General features: G+C 36.9%; 1 protein-coding gene across 1 annotated transcript; it reads left to right on the top strand.

Moving 5' to 3' along the window:
• The first annotated feature begins 5521 nt into the window (after positions 1-5521).
• On the top strand, positions 5522-13917 carry nlrc3l1 (NLR family, CARD domain containing 3-like 1). Its single transcript, XM_042009445.1, has 7 exons — positions 5522-5586; positions 9181-9456; positions 10128-10229; positions 10352-10429; positions 10537-10642; positions 10755-10995; positions 11123-13917. Exons 2-7 carry the CDS (start codon positions 9275-9277, stop codon positions 12667-12669), a joined length of 2256 nt encoding a protein of 751 aa, XP_041865379.1. The 5' UTR covers positions 5522-5586; positions 9181-9274; the 3' UTR covers positions 12670-13917.
• Positions 13918-16507: the final 2590 nt, after the last annotated feature.

Raw genomic sequence — 16507 nt, 5'->3', positions numbered from 1 at the left:
TCCTCCCTCCCCTTCCCCAGACATGGAGTCACAGCCTTCACCATTCGAAGCATTTGTGTATGAGGGGTGATTAGTGCCACAGGAGCAGGAGGAGCGGGAAGAGGAAAGGCACAGCCCCTCTGAATGTATTTAAATTATGGGGATAAACAGACTATTTTCCAGTATTAGTTTTGATGCTTGGATTCAGGTCATGGCGATGGACGAGTTGCCAGGTATATGCTCTTCCATGAAAAATACATCAGAGCTGTTTTTGTTTTACGTTAAGGCACACAAGGACAGTAACATTTCCCTCAATTTTTTAATTCCAAGCATTTTGTCCTCATAGCAAATTGATTTTCTGATGTCAAAAACGTTTCTAAAACTCTAACATACCACTACAGAAAGCAGTAGAAAATAGATGGATGAATGAGTTTTATTCTTTGCTGCATAGCTTCTTATCTTTGTGGTTTTGTTATAGAAAGCTGAAATCCCCCCAAAACTGGAATGCCGTGTAAAATGTTAGTAAAACAGAATAAACTCATAGTTCATTCCCAATAGTACATAAACAACATATCAGATCTTGAAACATAGGCATTTTAGAATGTCAGGAAAATATTAGCTCATTTGGGATTTCATGGTAGCAACACATCTCAAAACAATTCATTTCAAATTATTTCATACTGTCACATTTTCAGTAACCCTAGTTTAGATTTTATCAGGACATTGTAAAGGATACAATAAACAAGGTCTAATGAATCACAAAGATAATTCTTACACAATGATACTGCAACGTAAAGTGATACATAAAACAAATTATATCACTTCAATTAAGTTGTTGCGAACTATTCAAATAGAATTCCACCTGAGAATGAAGAGAGTAGTATGATAATAAAAACAAAATAAATAAAAATATATTAACACAACAGCAGTTGGGATTAATAGCAAGGTAAGCGAAGCCTCTTGTTTATCAATCATACTGTATTAATCTTTGGAAGTCAAGGACAGAGGGATTGATGAAAAATTCAACTTGGAAGTCTGTATTAATGCTTCCAAAACTCTCAGGTTTCCTCGATTCTGATGAAAATACAGTATATTTGTTTTCCTACTGCAACAGAGTAAATGCTTTTTTATGCTTACAATTATAGATCAGTATGGATTTTAGGTTCAAACATATTAATAGTTTAATTTTTCAAAACCAAAATATTTAAATGAGGTTTTCTGTTTAGAGTGTGGCTGTTTCCAACAAGAGAAATTCATTTCTGGTACGTGAATTTTTCTGTATTGTCAAAAATAAAACAATGACATAAAAAAAAGGTTTTTTTTTGTTAGAAGAGTGAGGGGTACAAGGCATGAATCACTTCTGTTCTGAAAGCACCCATATTTTTAACATAAACTTCACCCCCTTCACAAAGGCAACACAGCCAACCAGAAGGCTTCCCACCAATGGGCCTCGTAAATTAACCAAGCAAGCCATTCGGCCAACACTGCTATCCGAATCTACAGTGTGGTTGTTAGTGGTTTCTTTAAATCTCCTTTTATTTCCACAGGGTACTTTGCATCAAGGTCAACTTTGTTTGCACATGCACAAAAGACAGAACTGATGGCAGTCATGCTGCTTGAAAAGAGGACACCCCATTCAATCTTCTGGATACCTCAGTAATGTGACTAAGACAAAAGTCACCAATAAATCCATGACACGTGGATAATCTAGCCTGATTCTTTCACATATTCTCCCCAGCCTGCGGCACAAATAACCCTTCATACAAGCCACTGTTTTTCCCTGCTGTCTTTGTCGTTGCTCACACCTCCGTCACACAAAGCCCAGTGTAGTGGAACGATGGTCACCAACGAAACGAGGATGCTGACATACGCCTGCCCTCTTTTTTCATGTAGCTACGAGTAAATTGCTTCGGGTTGTACGCCCACATTTACTGCCTGAACGATCAATATGCTGTCACACCGATAAGAAAAAAGAAAAAAAAAGCATACAGGCCTATAGCTGAATTTCTATGTTGGCTATCAAAGATAAGGTTATTATATTTTATTTGATCTTTTTTTTTATCATAAAGACATTATTATTATTATTATTATTATTATTAACAAACTTTGCCCATCGTTTAATTAAATAATGGCTATTTTATCATTACAAATATTTGAATACAATTGTTGTCATTGGAATAATATGGTCTGGTTTGATATTAACATCTATGGTTAAAGGGTTTGACAATTATGCTGTCGTTTTTTGGGGCTCAAAAGGTCAAGTCAAAGGAATCGAGTTGTTTCAAAAATATATCTGGATATTATCAAATCAAATAAAATTTTATTTATAGAGCACTTTTCATGCACAAAGCAACACAAAGAGCTGTACGTGATAAAAACAAATTGTGCATATTAAAAACAAAATTTAAAAGCCTTCACACACCAAAGGAAATAACAAAAAATAAAAAGACATATATCATAATAGTTCACACACACAAACAAAGCACATATACACTCCCCCCACCCACCCATACCCCATTCTGTACGAACATGAACTCCCATCACTACTGTCTCTGAACTGAATGTAAGTATAAAAATAATAATAAAATGAAAACATCTGGCTTGAGGCTGCTGTGTGGAAACAGTATATTGGGGATCCAGTCACACCGGAAACAGCCCACCCACGACCACAGGAACCACCCAGGTCAGGGCAGGCCGGGGTCCAAACCACAGCCACAGGGCTGCAGTGTAGGACCCCCAGCCACCCAGACAGTCACCATGGCAACAATCCCGCAGACAGAGCAGGTAGAGCTACTGTCGTGGAGGATCCCCATGAAGAAAACACTGGAGTTAAACATTAAAAACAAGAATAAATAAACTTATAAATAATAAGAACTGAAAAAGAGTGACAAGAACAAAAATACAGATAAAGCAATTCAGGAAAAATAAAATGAAATAACATTAAATTAAATTAAATTAAATTAAATTAAATTAAATTAAATTAAATTAAATTAAATTAAGGTGTTTATAAAAACTGTACTTGGGTAAAAATAAAACAATAAAACAGTTAAACAATAAAACAGAAAGCCATATAAATAGGTGGTAAAAATAATAGAAAAATATGGGATTAAATAAGTGAAAATCTAAACAATAATAAATAAAATTCAGCTATAATCTAAACTTAAAAAGAAGGTCTTGAGCCTGTTTTTCAAAACATCCGTCTCTGCAGCCCTGAGGTTCTCTGGCAGGCTGGTCCACAGTGGTGGAACAAGACCTCACCAGAAGTCTTGGTTCTGACTTTGGGAACAGCTAAGTGGCCAGTACTAGAGGACCTCATGGTCTGCGAGGGTTCATAATCTAAAAACAGGTCTGATAAATAAGAAGGCCCAAGACCATTAAGACATTTATAAACCACTAAAAGAACCTTAAAATCAATCCTGAAACGCACAGGGAGCAAATGCAGCCATTTTAAAACTGGTTTAATGTGTTCCCACCTCTGGTCCTTGTCAGAACACGTGCTGCTGAGTTCTGGAGTAATTACAGGTTAGAAATAGACTTTTTGGGAAAACCAGAGAGCAGGGCATTGCAGTAACCTAATCTACTAGAAATAAAAGCATGCATCAGCACCTCAGTGCTGGCAAGAGAGAGAAAAGGGCAGACTCTGGCGATGGTTTCAAGATGGTAAAATCCTGTCTTTGTGACTTTTCCAGTGTGTGGAATAAAATCCAACTCAGAGTCAAAAAGGACACCCAGATTTCTCACACACTAAGAATATTTAAAGTTTTGTAATTTTGATAAAATGATCTCTCTCTTGTCTTCAATAAAGCAGAAAACTGATTATATTTGATTTTAAGTTTTGCATTTTTATTTGGAATCTGTTGATGTGAAACCATAAGTGACACAGCAAGACCTTGTCGGCTGCAAAACAAAGTAAATTCATTTAAAAGTAAGTTAAAACATTAGGAAAGGACAAATTAATAAGAAATTTTGAGAGAAAAACAGTGGACTGGTGAGCTTAACAGCAAGAGAAGGTTGCAAAGTAGAAAATGTGCAGGATCTTTTCCACAGTAAGTAAACACACTAAACAATATCATGCCAAGTGAAGAATATTCTCCAGGAGACAGACATATTAGCCAAGTCTACCAAAAATAGAATACTTATAAGGGCAAATATGGAACGTTTGCTACAACAGGCAAGCATTCATAATTCTAAGAATAGAAATGACAGAAAAGACTTAGCCAAAAATCATCTTAGAAGGCTAGTTCTGGAACAGCATCCTTACACAAATGAAGCCACAATCAACCTGAACCAGAATGACTGGAAATTCTGAAATTCATCATGATCAGATGATATCATCTGTAAAATGCATTGAGGCAGAATGGTGGCATGGGAATGCATGGCCTCTGGTGGTACCGAGTCACTTAAATGATAATGGTAAAAAAGGCAGAAGCTAGTTGATGAAGTCGTAGTTAAATAGACTATTTTGGCAGTAAATCAAAACTCGATAATAGAAAAGTAGCCTTTAATAAAAAAACAGAAAGTGAACAGGTTACATTACAATTCTTAAGCTCTCCAGAGAGAAATTGACAAATCAAATTACAAAAGGAAATATCATTAAAAAACACATCCATGCGACTAAAATCTTATTGAAATAATTTGCCACCTATTAACAGAGATAGATGAACACCAATTAAGCCACAACAGTGTTCTCTAAAATTAAAGACAACCAGTAATCATACACAAATACAGAGAGAGCAGAGCACCAGTGTGAATCTTGATCATGTGACTGGATACAACTTCTATAAATTGTGATGCCTTTTTTAACTTTATGAATCATATTTTGCAGCCAGAGCCAGAGGGAAATTTCCGCATTACTACCCATGTGCACTAGTGGACAAAAATGCGTCATTCAATTTCAGTCGCACATGAAAACAGTGTTAATGATATACAATTAATTAAATAGTCTTAAATTAAGCCATTAATCTTAGAGCATGTTTTTCAGTTACTTCTGGTCCTTCATTTTCAGCAATAAAACAGTAATTGTATGCCACTGAGCAGGTTACAGGAATTTCTGCCTTGGAGAGTGTGAAGTTTGTTAAAATGGTTGCACTATATTCCTGCTGGCTGTGAGGCTGTCTTTTACAGTTCGTGGAAACACTTCCCCAAATTTTAACTTTAGAGTAGTGTTTCAGACTCTAAAATCACAAAAAGGAATGAAGCCACATAAATTCACCACAGTGCTATGTCAGTGTCCTTTACAAAGCATAAATTAAATAAAAAGCATAATATTCAAGCATGAAATCCAAGAAAATTGGCAAAACAGTGGAAAGACTGAAGATGAGTGTACCGACAATAAACAGAAAATAGGTATGGCAAGAAACGCGGGAAAACAGAATAGGTATTTATTTATTTATTCCGTTCTTCCTTCTATCCTGTGGTTGAATTTCCAAACCAAACTCCATTCCATCCACTTGGTGGCGGTAATGCGCCCAGACGTTACAGCCGAACCGCCAACAACCCAGGAAGAAGAAGAAGAAGACGAAGAAGACGAAGAAGACGAAGAAGACGAAAGGGGGGAGCAAAGAAGAAAGTACTTCCTGGTTTGAAGAGAACTTTCGAGCAATCTCGGTAAGACAGTTTTCTTTCAAATTTATATAATCGACGAATGAGGTAAAGATACATTGATATCTACGTATGTTTTTAATGTAAATATTGAATATGAAAGTCAGGTCATAAGTTTGAGCGCACACGTGCCTGACTTGGTGTGAGTTTACCTTTTCTCCATGCACAGTACTACAGATTTTTTTCGGAGCTGGGCTAGGCAACAGTTCGTCCTATGAAAAACTACTGTAAGTCTTATGTAAGCTTTGAAATGAGCCTAATACGAGCACACAACTTTCACAGGCTACTAGTTCCATAATGTGTCAGAAACAAAGTCTTGCACATTTCGGTAGCTAAAACTCCGGTCCGTCAGTAGTAAGACTAAATGATAATACTTGATGTAACTCAAAAGATGCATCTCTCCAGAGTGATCTGCGGAGAGATGAAGGCATTTCACCCTCTTGAGCTACTTCAGATATTGTGCATTACAACTTTAGACGCATGGTGTGATTTCCAGTCAGGTGCACGGGTAGATCTGTTAACTTTTCCAAAGTTTTCATACACTGTGTATGAACAGTATCACGGTATACAGTATGTACGCCACTCCAAATAATTTATCACATAATCCTATTATTATTTTGGTTCAAATTCCACAACCACCGAAGAATAACGCGGTTTAAGTGTGTTAAATCTAAAACGGACATTTCTTAAATTTCTGTAAGCTCCGCGTTTACCGCTCCTGGTGTCCCGCCGTTGTAACTACAGAAGTTTCATAAGCTAAAGTCATTTTCCACCAGCAGGTGGCGCTAGATAGTGTTTTGTTGCTGTCGGTATGGCAATTTAAAGAAGATACACATTTTAGGATAACTTACTTTAATTTATATAGAACTGTGCAGAACTCTTATCTCCACCCTCAACTGGACAAAATTTCTTGTAATGTTTTAAAATTGTATTGAGGAATAGATGTTCTTGCTTTCTGAGCCCTCTCATTGTATTTCTTGTGGCATTTTCATCTTTCCACTCATTCTCCATCGGGTCCTTGTGTTTAACCAGTTTCATAGGAAGGTTTTTTTCTTCACAATTCTCGTCCTGATATCTTGTCTGATTTATTTTGATTTTCCCATAATGCCAAACAAAGAAAGCAGTGTGTTTGGTGTGTGGCCGTAAAATACATGCACAGGTGTGCCTCCAGTTGACTTAGATGTTACCACATAACCTGTCAGAAGCTCCCAAAGCAACGTCATCATCATCTAGGATTTCCCACATTGTTTGAAGACATAGTTACACTTTTCTTATGTAAACTTCTGACTTTGAAGAAAGTAATTAAAGCTTCACTGAAATATTCTTTCTCCCATTATTGCAGCATTTAGCAAATAGAAATAGTTTTGGCAATATACTTTCCATGTATATCAATCAACACTTGCTAGTAGATGGCGGTTTGCATCTACAAGAAAGTAGCAGCATACCATCCTAACAGCTGCAGACCTCTGTGAACTAGGCATTGGCCTCTCCTGGTTTACAGATTTATGCAGATTTTGAAATTCTTATCACTACTTTTGGATGATATTCTATTTGTTAGCCTAATTATAAGTCACAAACAACTTTTCATCAACAGGAGCTGCTGGATTGGTTGTCCGGTCTATGTTAACCATACTGTCAGTTAGTATTGCGTAATTCATTTTTAAAAGAAATGTGTATGAAATTGCAGCTCTTCAGTTATGTAGTTCAAACCCTCAACCGTAATGAAAATAAGGCTAATTAATTATTGGCACTTGTTGCCCTGAAAAGCATAAAAAACTATTTAACAATCAGACCTTTCATAGTCATGTTGTGTGATAATAATTTTATGTAAGTATATTTTTATTGCATATCATTGTAATTAAAACGTGGTCCTTGGCATTAGATGTCAATCAAGAAAGGATGTGTGACAATTCCTGTAGCCTTTCCTGAACACATGCAGTAATGGAATAATTTTCCTGCAGCTTAATCTAGCCTCAAGGAAATCATTGGCTTCCTTCTCATGTTGTTTGATCTGTTGTGGCTTTGATCACATCATTTTGTGGTCCTGCTGTTGCCCTGGACCACACAGTGTTGAGGACTGGTCAGACGATTTGTCAATTTGCCTAAGCAGCAAGAAAAACTACTCTTCCACCTCTGTTTGCATGTCACTTCACCCCATTTGCATTTCCTTCCTTTGTTGTCCATTTGTTGTTTGTTTGGCACCAGCTCTTCCAGTAAACTTAATCTCAAAAATGCATGCAGCAGTCTACATTTTGATTATGTTTTGACATTGATGTTGTGATTCAGTTGCAAAACCAGATGCCACAGCATCACTGTGAACACATCAAGGGTTCAACCACAATGGGTAAAGTAGACCTAAGTTTTCCAAATGTGCTGACTAAAGCTATCTCAGAGGTACTAAAGCCACAAGTCTTAAAGGAAAAGTTGCAAATCTCTCTTACCTTTTTAACCCAAAACCCCCAAGGGTTGAAATCTGTCAGAAGCTTCATAAATAAGGAGGATAAAGTGGTTTTTGGTGGATTATGTGAACAGTTGTGTCAAGACACACACGCCAACCATCAACTTTTCTGGCAGAGATCGGACCAGATTTGGATTTTCTAAAATAGTACTTAGGAAAACTTTGTTGCTGGTCACCTGATGATGAAAATTTAAAATATTAGGCTTGAAAACAACCAGAAACTGAATAAATAAGGAGGATAAAGTGTTTTTTGCACAATTCAGTTCACATCTGTAACAAAGCACCTACATGTCCAAAATTAACTTCTCTCATCGAGATGATGCCAAATTCAGATTGTTAGGATGGCACTTTGTTTTTCATGTTTGTTTGTTTTTTTTTACATAACTTTGCTTTTTATGCATTAAAGAATGAACATGTTAATTGCACAAATTAATCTCTTTATATTACAGATTAATTTTGACAGCTCTAAAAACAAAAAAGAAATCCCAATTTTATCTGGCAACCCCTGAAATTCAAAATAATAATAAATAAAATAATAATTTTGAATTATATCTGTTTATTTCTTTTCAAATCTTTGAAGCAGAAGTAGAAAAACTACCTTTCTGCCTCTGATTCTGTTCCCTCAGTAAAAAGTCCCAAATTTGAGCTCAAAATAATAATTGTCCTTTTTATTTAATAACTTTAAATGTTTATGTTCCATATGCAAGAATAACAATGGTAATAAAAGTTAAATGAATAGAATGTTTAGTATCATTATGTTTGTAAACACTTGCTGAGCTGATTTTTGGCCTATATCTTCTTATCTTTATGTGGCGTGTCTAGAATTTGGACATGGCAAACATTCACATTGTGGCATCTAGTTTAGTGAACTGAACTTTGTAAGTTCAGGTATTTCTGTTTAGATGTAAGAATTTAACTACTTAGTTTTATATTATAAGCCAAAGCAATTTCATTAAAAAAAAGTCTTTTATCATCACTTACTCATAAGACATTTAAAGATCTTGTTTAATAAGGTGATAATATCATAATCCAGAGCAGACTGAATAAGCATCCATTAGCAGAAACCTGAATATTTGGTTGTTATACACTGTTATTTATTTTTATTTGTTTATTTATTTTTCCCTATGTTTGTTATTATGCAGGTTCAGACAGTTGTCCTTGCTACAGTACACGCACAACAAGAAGTTTCTCTGCTGGTCATTGTGTTGGTTGCTGACTTACCCACTCTTTGAAATAATGGATGAGCCCATGAACACAATGTCAGACGGCTCTTCCATTGGGGAGGCTGTGTCGGGTAGAGGAGGAGGAGGAGGAGATGAAAGCAGAGAGAGTGTTTCTGATGAGGAGCATATTTACTACATCCCTGAGAGAAGACCATCTCTAGATCTGGGAACAAGTCCGATGGATACCGGGAATTGGTAATGAGAGATTCTTAAATTTCCAACAAAATAGAATTTTTTTCTAACTTTGAGTGCATTTATGACATTTAAAACTTCTTAAGTATATAAAGAACAACTAGGTGTAAAATTTAATCTCCCCCTAGTGAACAAACTGAAGAACATGGCTTCAGAAGATTAATCATGAGTTAATTACAAAATGTAGATGCAGGTTGTAAAACTATGGATGTCATCTATACTTTACCTGACTTTGAAACAGTAAATTTTTTTAACTTTTTCTACTGATAAACTTCTAATATGCAAGGAGGAAAAAAGTCAAAGAAGACATGAAAACAAGGTTTATTGAGTGATGAGGACATCTTTGAGTTAAAGAGAATAGGTGGGTGTCATTGGACAAGGAAACATATATGCATCTAATTCTATGTTCTGGATGTTAGTAGAACTGTTCTAAATTCACAATAATAAAAAAAAGATAAAAACAAACCCAAACCCAACTTGCCTTTTCTTGTGCTTGTCCATGAAATATCATTTAGTGCTGTAGCTTTCCCTTCAGATGCTCAGCCTGCTACCACTCAAAAGAGACCAGTGAACTTAAAATGGGCTGCTTAACTTTTACATGACTTGGAAAACTAATTGCTTATTTTGTTGCAACGAAGTGATTAACCATCTTTCTTTTTTGTTCTTCTCTTCAGGTGTTTTGTGGAGCAAGCTTTGTCTCCAGTTCAGAGCTACGGGACAATGACTAGTGAGGAGGATTCAGCTAAAGGGGAATTTGAGGATGGATCCCCAACAGGGTACAAACAAGAGACAATCCAAGAATTTTGCTATATTTTTACAGCACTGAAAGAGAAATGTGATTATGTTTTAGCTTGTTGCTCTGAGTGTAATTCAGGCCTCTTTGTTTCCCTGGTTTTAGGATCCACCTGGAGAGAACAGATTCATTCTCCAGCTGCTATTCTGTTGACAGTGATAACTGTGAAAAGAAAACTCTCAAGTAAGAACTGAGCCAATTGTATTTGGCTTTTGCATGTTACTGTGTAAGACTGTATTATAAAATGGCACCAGAATATAGAAAAATCTGTGAACTGTGGTTTCTTCCAGGGTTAAAAGCAAAGACGATGTTTCTCAGCCTTCTGACAATCCAGAGTTAGTGCAAGAGCCAGAGGAACCTTTGCATCCATCTTATACAGTGGCATTTGTTTTCAGGGTCAGCTCACTTTGCACGTTTTCATTTATCAAGTCTTCAATAAATGACACATCCCATATGCACATCCTAGTTGATCTGGCAGTAATAAATTTCATTGTTGTTTTGGAATTAGGCTATATGTGGTGTTCTGAAGAAGCTGCCAGTGAGTGAACTAGAGACTTTCAAGTGGATGCTGTGGAATCGTTACCCAGAGTCATTCAAGACTTCTCCCCGAGGCATGGATATGGTGGACATCGTGGACCGGCTGCTCGAGTGTTACAGCCTTGCAACATCTTTGAAGATTACCAAAAACCTTCTTACCCAGTTGGACCAAAAAAGTGTGATTGAGTCTCTCGAGACTGCGTGCATCACAAGTAAGTACATTTGTCCTGTACCTGTAAATATAACCATAATAAAAATAATGGATAATGTACTTGATTGGATGAACAAATAACATGAGAACACATATTTCTTTTTCTTTTTTTTGTCTTTTTTTGTTAGATGAAGTATGTCATGATTTACGTGAGCATCTGAAGAAGAAATATGGAGAAGAAGATCAGGATTTGACAAAGCCCTTTCATGATCTCTATACTAATCTCTACATATCGTCAATTCCAAATAATGGCCCAAATATTGAACATGAGTTCATGACCATAAAAAAGCTGAACACCATCTCAAAAAAGTGGAAGCAGATTTCTATTAGAAATATTTTTGACCCTCTGGAAGAAGATGAGCCACCCTCAAATTTGGTATTTCTCACTGGAATGCCAGGGTCAGGGAAGTCTATGGCTTTCAGAAAGTTCATCTTTGATTGGATTGAGGAGCAGTCATCTATGTCCATCTTGTTTCCTCTGACCATCAGAGAGCTCAAACAGTTTGAGGACTCAGAAGTCTCCTTTATGGAAATGATTCAAACAATTTACCCAGAAACAGTTCGATTGAAACTGAAAGATTATGGCTGGGATAATGACTACAAGATTGTTTTTGTCATTGATGGTCTAGATGAACTCAGTAAAAACACCGAGTTTGGTAAGCTAGAGATTCATTCTGATCCCTTTAAAGCCACCAGCCTGAAAGTCAACTTGGCCAACCTCTTTGGAGGTAGGCTGTTCTTTCGTGGCTACTGCTTGGTCATTTGTAGGCCACATGTAAAGTCCTGGCTCGCTTGGGATATGCACTATGACGAGCGAGAAGTGCGTGGTTTCTGTGAGCCTGAAAAGGACGAATATTTAAAGAAAAGGTTTGAAGACCCAGATCAAGCAAATAAAGTTATCGAGTATGTCAAGTCCTTCAAAACCCTCCACATCATGTGCCACCTGCCCTTGTTCTGCTCATTAGTGGCTGACGAGTGCCAGCAAATTTTTGTGGAGAAAGAGACACAAGCAGAGCTGCCTAGAAGCATCACCTACATGTACACAAAGCTGCTGCTGGCACTCATTCGTCAGAGTAAATTTAGAGCTCCATTTTGTGAGCCAGGTAAAGAAGGCGAGTTTCTCATAAAACTGGGAAAGTTAGCCCTTAGCATGCTGGAACAAGACGAGTTCATAATTAACAAGAGCGACTGGATTGAGTGCGGGATGAGCCCAGGCGATGAACACAACAACAGCGGCCTGATCACACAATTCACTGTGACAGTTCACGTCTTGTACAGCGAGAAAGTGCGATGCTTTATCCACCCCACCATGCAAGAGTACCTGGCTGCTCTTTATGCATATCTGTCCTTTAGAAACCAGGGGAAGAACATTTTTGAGCAACAACTGAAAAACATGTTCAAAGGGATCTTCAAAGGACCCCAAATCCTGGAGTTGTATAAGTGTGCTGTGGAAAGGAGCCTGCAGTTTCAGAATGGCAAACTGGACATGTTCCTGTGTTTCCTATTTGGAATGGCACACAAAACCAACCAAGAACTTCTCCACCCTTTCTGCAGCTCTTCTTCAAAGATTGCAGACTTCACTGAAAGTGCTGCTACTGTCATCAGAAAGAAGATGAGAGACAATCCTGACAGGAATAGCAACCTGCAGCGGTGCCTGAAGGAGTTGGGTGTGTGAGCTACACACTCAGCAGCTCTCTTTAACACTGACCACTGTACAAAATGACTGATGCAAAATAACAGGCAAAAGCTCCTACTGACAATTCTGTGATTCAATGTGTGGATTGTTTCCACACTAGAGTAAGATGCAATCTCTGTTCTGTCATAAAAAATATTCTCCTTTCATGCACTTAAGCCATCACCATTCGAGTACATGTTTACATGTCCGGTTGAGTTTAGCTGCATTTAGTTAGACTTAGCCACTCTCCTTTGTTCTTGTGTACATGCACGGGAGAGAAATCAAGTTTTTAACCAAAGTATGTTAGATGATGTGTACTGTGTGAGCAAACTTTAGTGGCATGCTGCCTCGTCTAACTTTCTGGGAGGAGCAACATCACACGTGTAACTATAACCTAATTCACTGCACAGACCTTATCATGAAGTTACTCGATTGTTGTGAATGTCAGATAATGAAGCAGTTATTTATTTTTTATTTTATTAAAGCAAATCTACAGTCTGGAAATGCTGTGACTGCAAGCTGACACGGAGTGATACCTGGAGTGATATTGGGCTATTTCACTAACCATTTGTAAGGCATTTATGCATTGTCTGACAAAAGAACCCAACTATATAATTTAATCCCTAACCCTATTATCTGGGCTAGGGTTGCACATTATTTGGAATATATGCAAAATTCTGTATCATTGTTAAATGATTTTGTGATGATAATATGACTAACTATGTAAACAAGTATTTAAATATATGGTGCTAAGCTTGGGTGTATTAATGAGGACTGCAAGCCGCTTCTCCTCTGTAAATGGTTGCTAGTTGGAAAACAGAAAAAAATGGACTGCAACCTTCGTTAATATGCCTCCATTTGTCATGTTTCAAGTTAAAATGTCTGTAGCATTGCAACTGTCTTCACAACACTATTATATCACATGTTATTGCAAAAAGGATTATTTTTAATTTTTTTTGTTAGTTTGTTTGTTTTAGATATATTGTGTAGCCCAAATCAGGATTTTTTAGTCCAGTTTTTAGAAGTTTTGTATGATTTTGGCCAGACTAACTCCATTGGGAAACATTTGCTATGGTCTTAACTGAGACAGTAATTTGTTTTGGTTCTAGTGTCATGTTACCGTGCTTGCTTTGGCCCGGTTCACGTCTTACATGAACATGCTTTTTTTTTTTTTTCTTTTTTTGCATAAAGTTTTGTTCCACTGCTCAGTGTATTAATAAACATGCCCTTTACTTCCATGTAATAGGATTGAATGTGAGGAATCAATACACATCCCATTCCTATCCAGTCAGATATGAACATGAGTAGTCAAGAGAGAACCGACTGGGGCACTTGTTTATGGCAGATGGTGATGCCAGTTGGAGAGGCAGACCTTCCATGCAGGCAAGGCACGTTTGAGTGGACGCATATGGTCAAGTGTAGCCCGAACATTCCCAGGATTCTTTCTGATCAGTGTTGATTTATGTGACCTCATCACATCTTGGGTGTTTCAACACCTGTTGATCCCATCCAATCGTTCATCCAACACTCTCTGATAAAAGGTGTGAACAGGGCCTTTCAGAGCTCAGCAGTTACTCTACACTACCAAAGATGTAGACACAGCATCATTTTAAGATGTGAGGATGGTGTGATGTAGCATGAGTTCAGTGAATATGTGAAGGTTATTAGAGGGCCCTTATATTTGGTGTGGGTTTTTTTCTGTTCATTGTGTACAGATTTTTTTAATAGATACTACTTGCTGCCAGCTATTGTTTGCTTGGAAAATAACTTTGCCTTAGAGTTAATATAAATACAATTTAACAGCTTTCTTAGAGCTAGGGTGGGCAGAAATCTAGGGAAAGGGAAAGGGGGAGAAAGTAAAAAAATACAACTTATACAGCAGCAGTCTTTCTGCTCCAGGGGCTCTATCATGGTTTTACATAATTATGTCTAGCTGTTGTAGCTTTCCCCAGCTACAAGGGGGCAGTGTCAAACATGCACAAGTCCTTGCCTGCAAAACAAGTCAAGTCATTTTTCCATAGGAAATTCAAGGTAACTTGTACATATCTGTCTTTGTCAGCGCTGAGCAAAAGATTTTAGATATACACCAACAGAAATGGGCTGGGAAATTGGGTTTTCCAAAAAATAATCACCATACAGCCACCAAAGATGTTGCTATACATTTATACTCGACATCTGTGTATTGGTTACAGGTTATGGATTTGGCTTGATTCCCCAAATGCACATTTACAAATTATGTGTTGCTTCTAGCAGCGGTTGGTCTCAGAGGTAAACCAAACACTAGTACTGGACCCCTCTTGGTTGAGTTGGTGCTGGTTTGTGGCCTTTAGCTGTGTTCTAGAGTGGAAAAGACAGAACTCAAAGCGAACTAAGATCTGTTTTCTATTGTCCGTATAATATTTTTTAAAGTTAGTGCTGAAAAAATTCCTTTGTGGCAACATGAATTGAAGTTGAAGGGGAGCAGTCGCAATAGATTATCTTGAAGTGTAGAAAATCTGAATAAATGATGAAGAAAACTGGGTGAAATGCACCGGTAACAGGTGTATCTGCCTATCTTAGTTTCACTCAACCACAGATCCACAACACACCATGACTTGTAATGTTTTTTAGTGGCAGGGCAAAGCTGAAGGATCAGCAACAGTACCAACACAAGAAAAGATACTTTACACCTAGTATTAAAATATTTATAAGACTGCCACAAAAGATAGCAGTACATTACAACATGTGGATGTGGTTGCAAAGCTTTATCTAATACACGTGCAGAGTAGACACAGAACTAAGCTGTTTAGAGTGAAGGATGCAAGTCCTGCACTCTAAACTTGACTTTATGTAAGGTAGTAATATGAGGTGGATTTAACCATAGTTGTGACCCTTTGACAGTTGATAGAAGAAAACTCATATGTACGCAAAATCCCACATTTATCGCTCACTGGTAAGTCTACCAGCACAGCCTTACCTATCACTACAGCATTAAAGGGATATGAAGTTAGCAACATGAAATCAGATGTTTTTTTTTTTTAAGCATTACCTTTGTATAACCTGTCTTACCTGTACCTCAGCTGTTTAAGCTGTCTTACCTGTACCTCAGCTGTATAAGCTGTCTTACCTGTACCTCAGCTGTATAAGCTGTCTTACCTGTACCTCAGCTGTATAAGCTGTCTTACCTGTACCTCCGCTGTATAAGCTGTCTACACTGCTCAAGGCAAAACAATCAGGCTCTGTTCTGTTATCTAAACAGCAAACTATGAAATCGGCAATTTATTTTAAAAGCAGAAAGTTTCACTTTGAAACTTTAATAACATTACTTCAATATTTAAGCCTTTTCAATGATATACAGTTCTCAGAAGAATCTTGCATTGCAGTTTGATTTTAAGATGACTTAACTGTTGGTAAACACAATATCAGAGTTTAGCACAGAAAATGGCCTTTTATTGATGACATATTCATTTAGCAGGCGGCAGAAAGTACATTTCTATGACAAAAATAAAAGTTTACAACAGTTAGATTGAAGGTAAATTTAGTTTTAAATTAAGTGCTTCTTTTTGATGTTCGCATAGCTACAGGGCAGAGTCCTTAAAATGCTGGATTAAACCACAGGTATTTTATTCTCTAGTTTTTGTTTTAATATAATGTCGTTTCATCTTATTCATTCTCAAAAAATAAAATCCACTTTTTTTCTACAGCACATTTTAAAAACAAAGACAAGTCTCCAAAATGCTGTATATCAACAATAATCAACAATATTGATTTAAAATACATAATTAAAAAGATAAAATAAGTAAAATAAAAAGATTAAACATGAAAAACAAAAAGTTAAAATAAATGAAGAGAAAAAATA

The sequence above is a fragment of the Melanotaenia boesemani genome, chromosome 15 (genome assembly GCF_017639745.1).
Source record: "Melanotaenia boesemani isolate fMelBoe1 chromosome 15, fMelBoe1.pri, whole genome shotgun sequence".
In the NCBI taxonomy this organism is placed as follows: domain Eukaryota; kingdom Metazoa; phylum Chordata; class Actinopteri; order Atheriniformes; family Melanotaeniidae; genus Melanotaenia; species Melanotaenia boesemani.
The sequence above is the reverse complement of the archived record's forward strand: the minus strand, read 5'-3'. Positions and strand labels throughout refer to the sequence as shown.

Excerpts from the sequence above, each read along its gene's own strand:
- nlrc3l1 (XM_042009445.1), top strand. The coding sequence starts at position 9,275 with ATGGATGAGCCCATGAACACAATGTCAGACGGCTCTTCCATTGGGGAG. Across the intron at positions 9,457-10,127 it reads CCGATGGATACCGGGAATTG|GTGTTTTGTGGAGCAAGCTT; the intron begins GTAATGAGAGAT and ends TCTTCTCTTCAG. Across the intron at positions 10,996-11,122 it reads CGAGACTGCGTGCATCACAA|ATGAAGTATGTCATGATTTA; the intron begins GTAAGTACATTT and ends TTTTTTTGTTAG.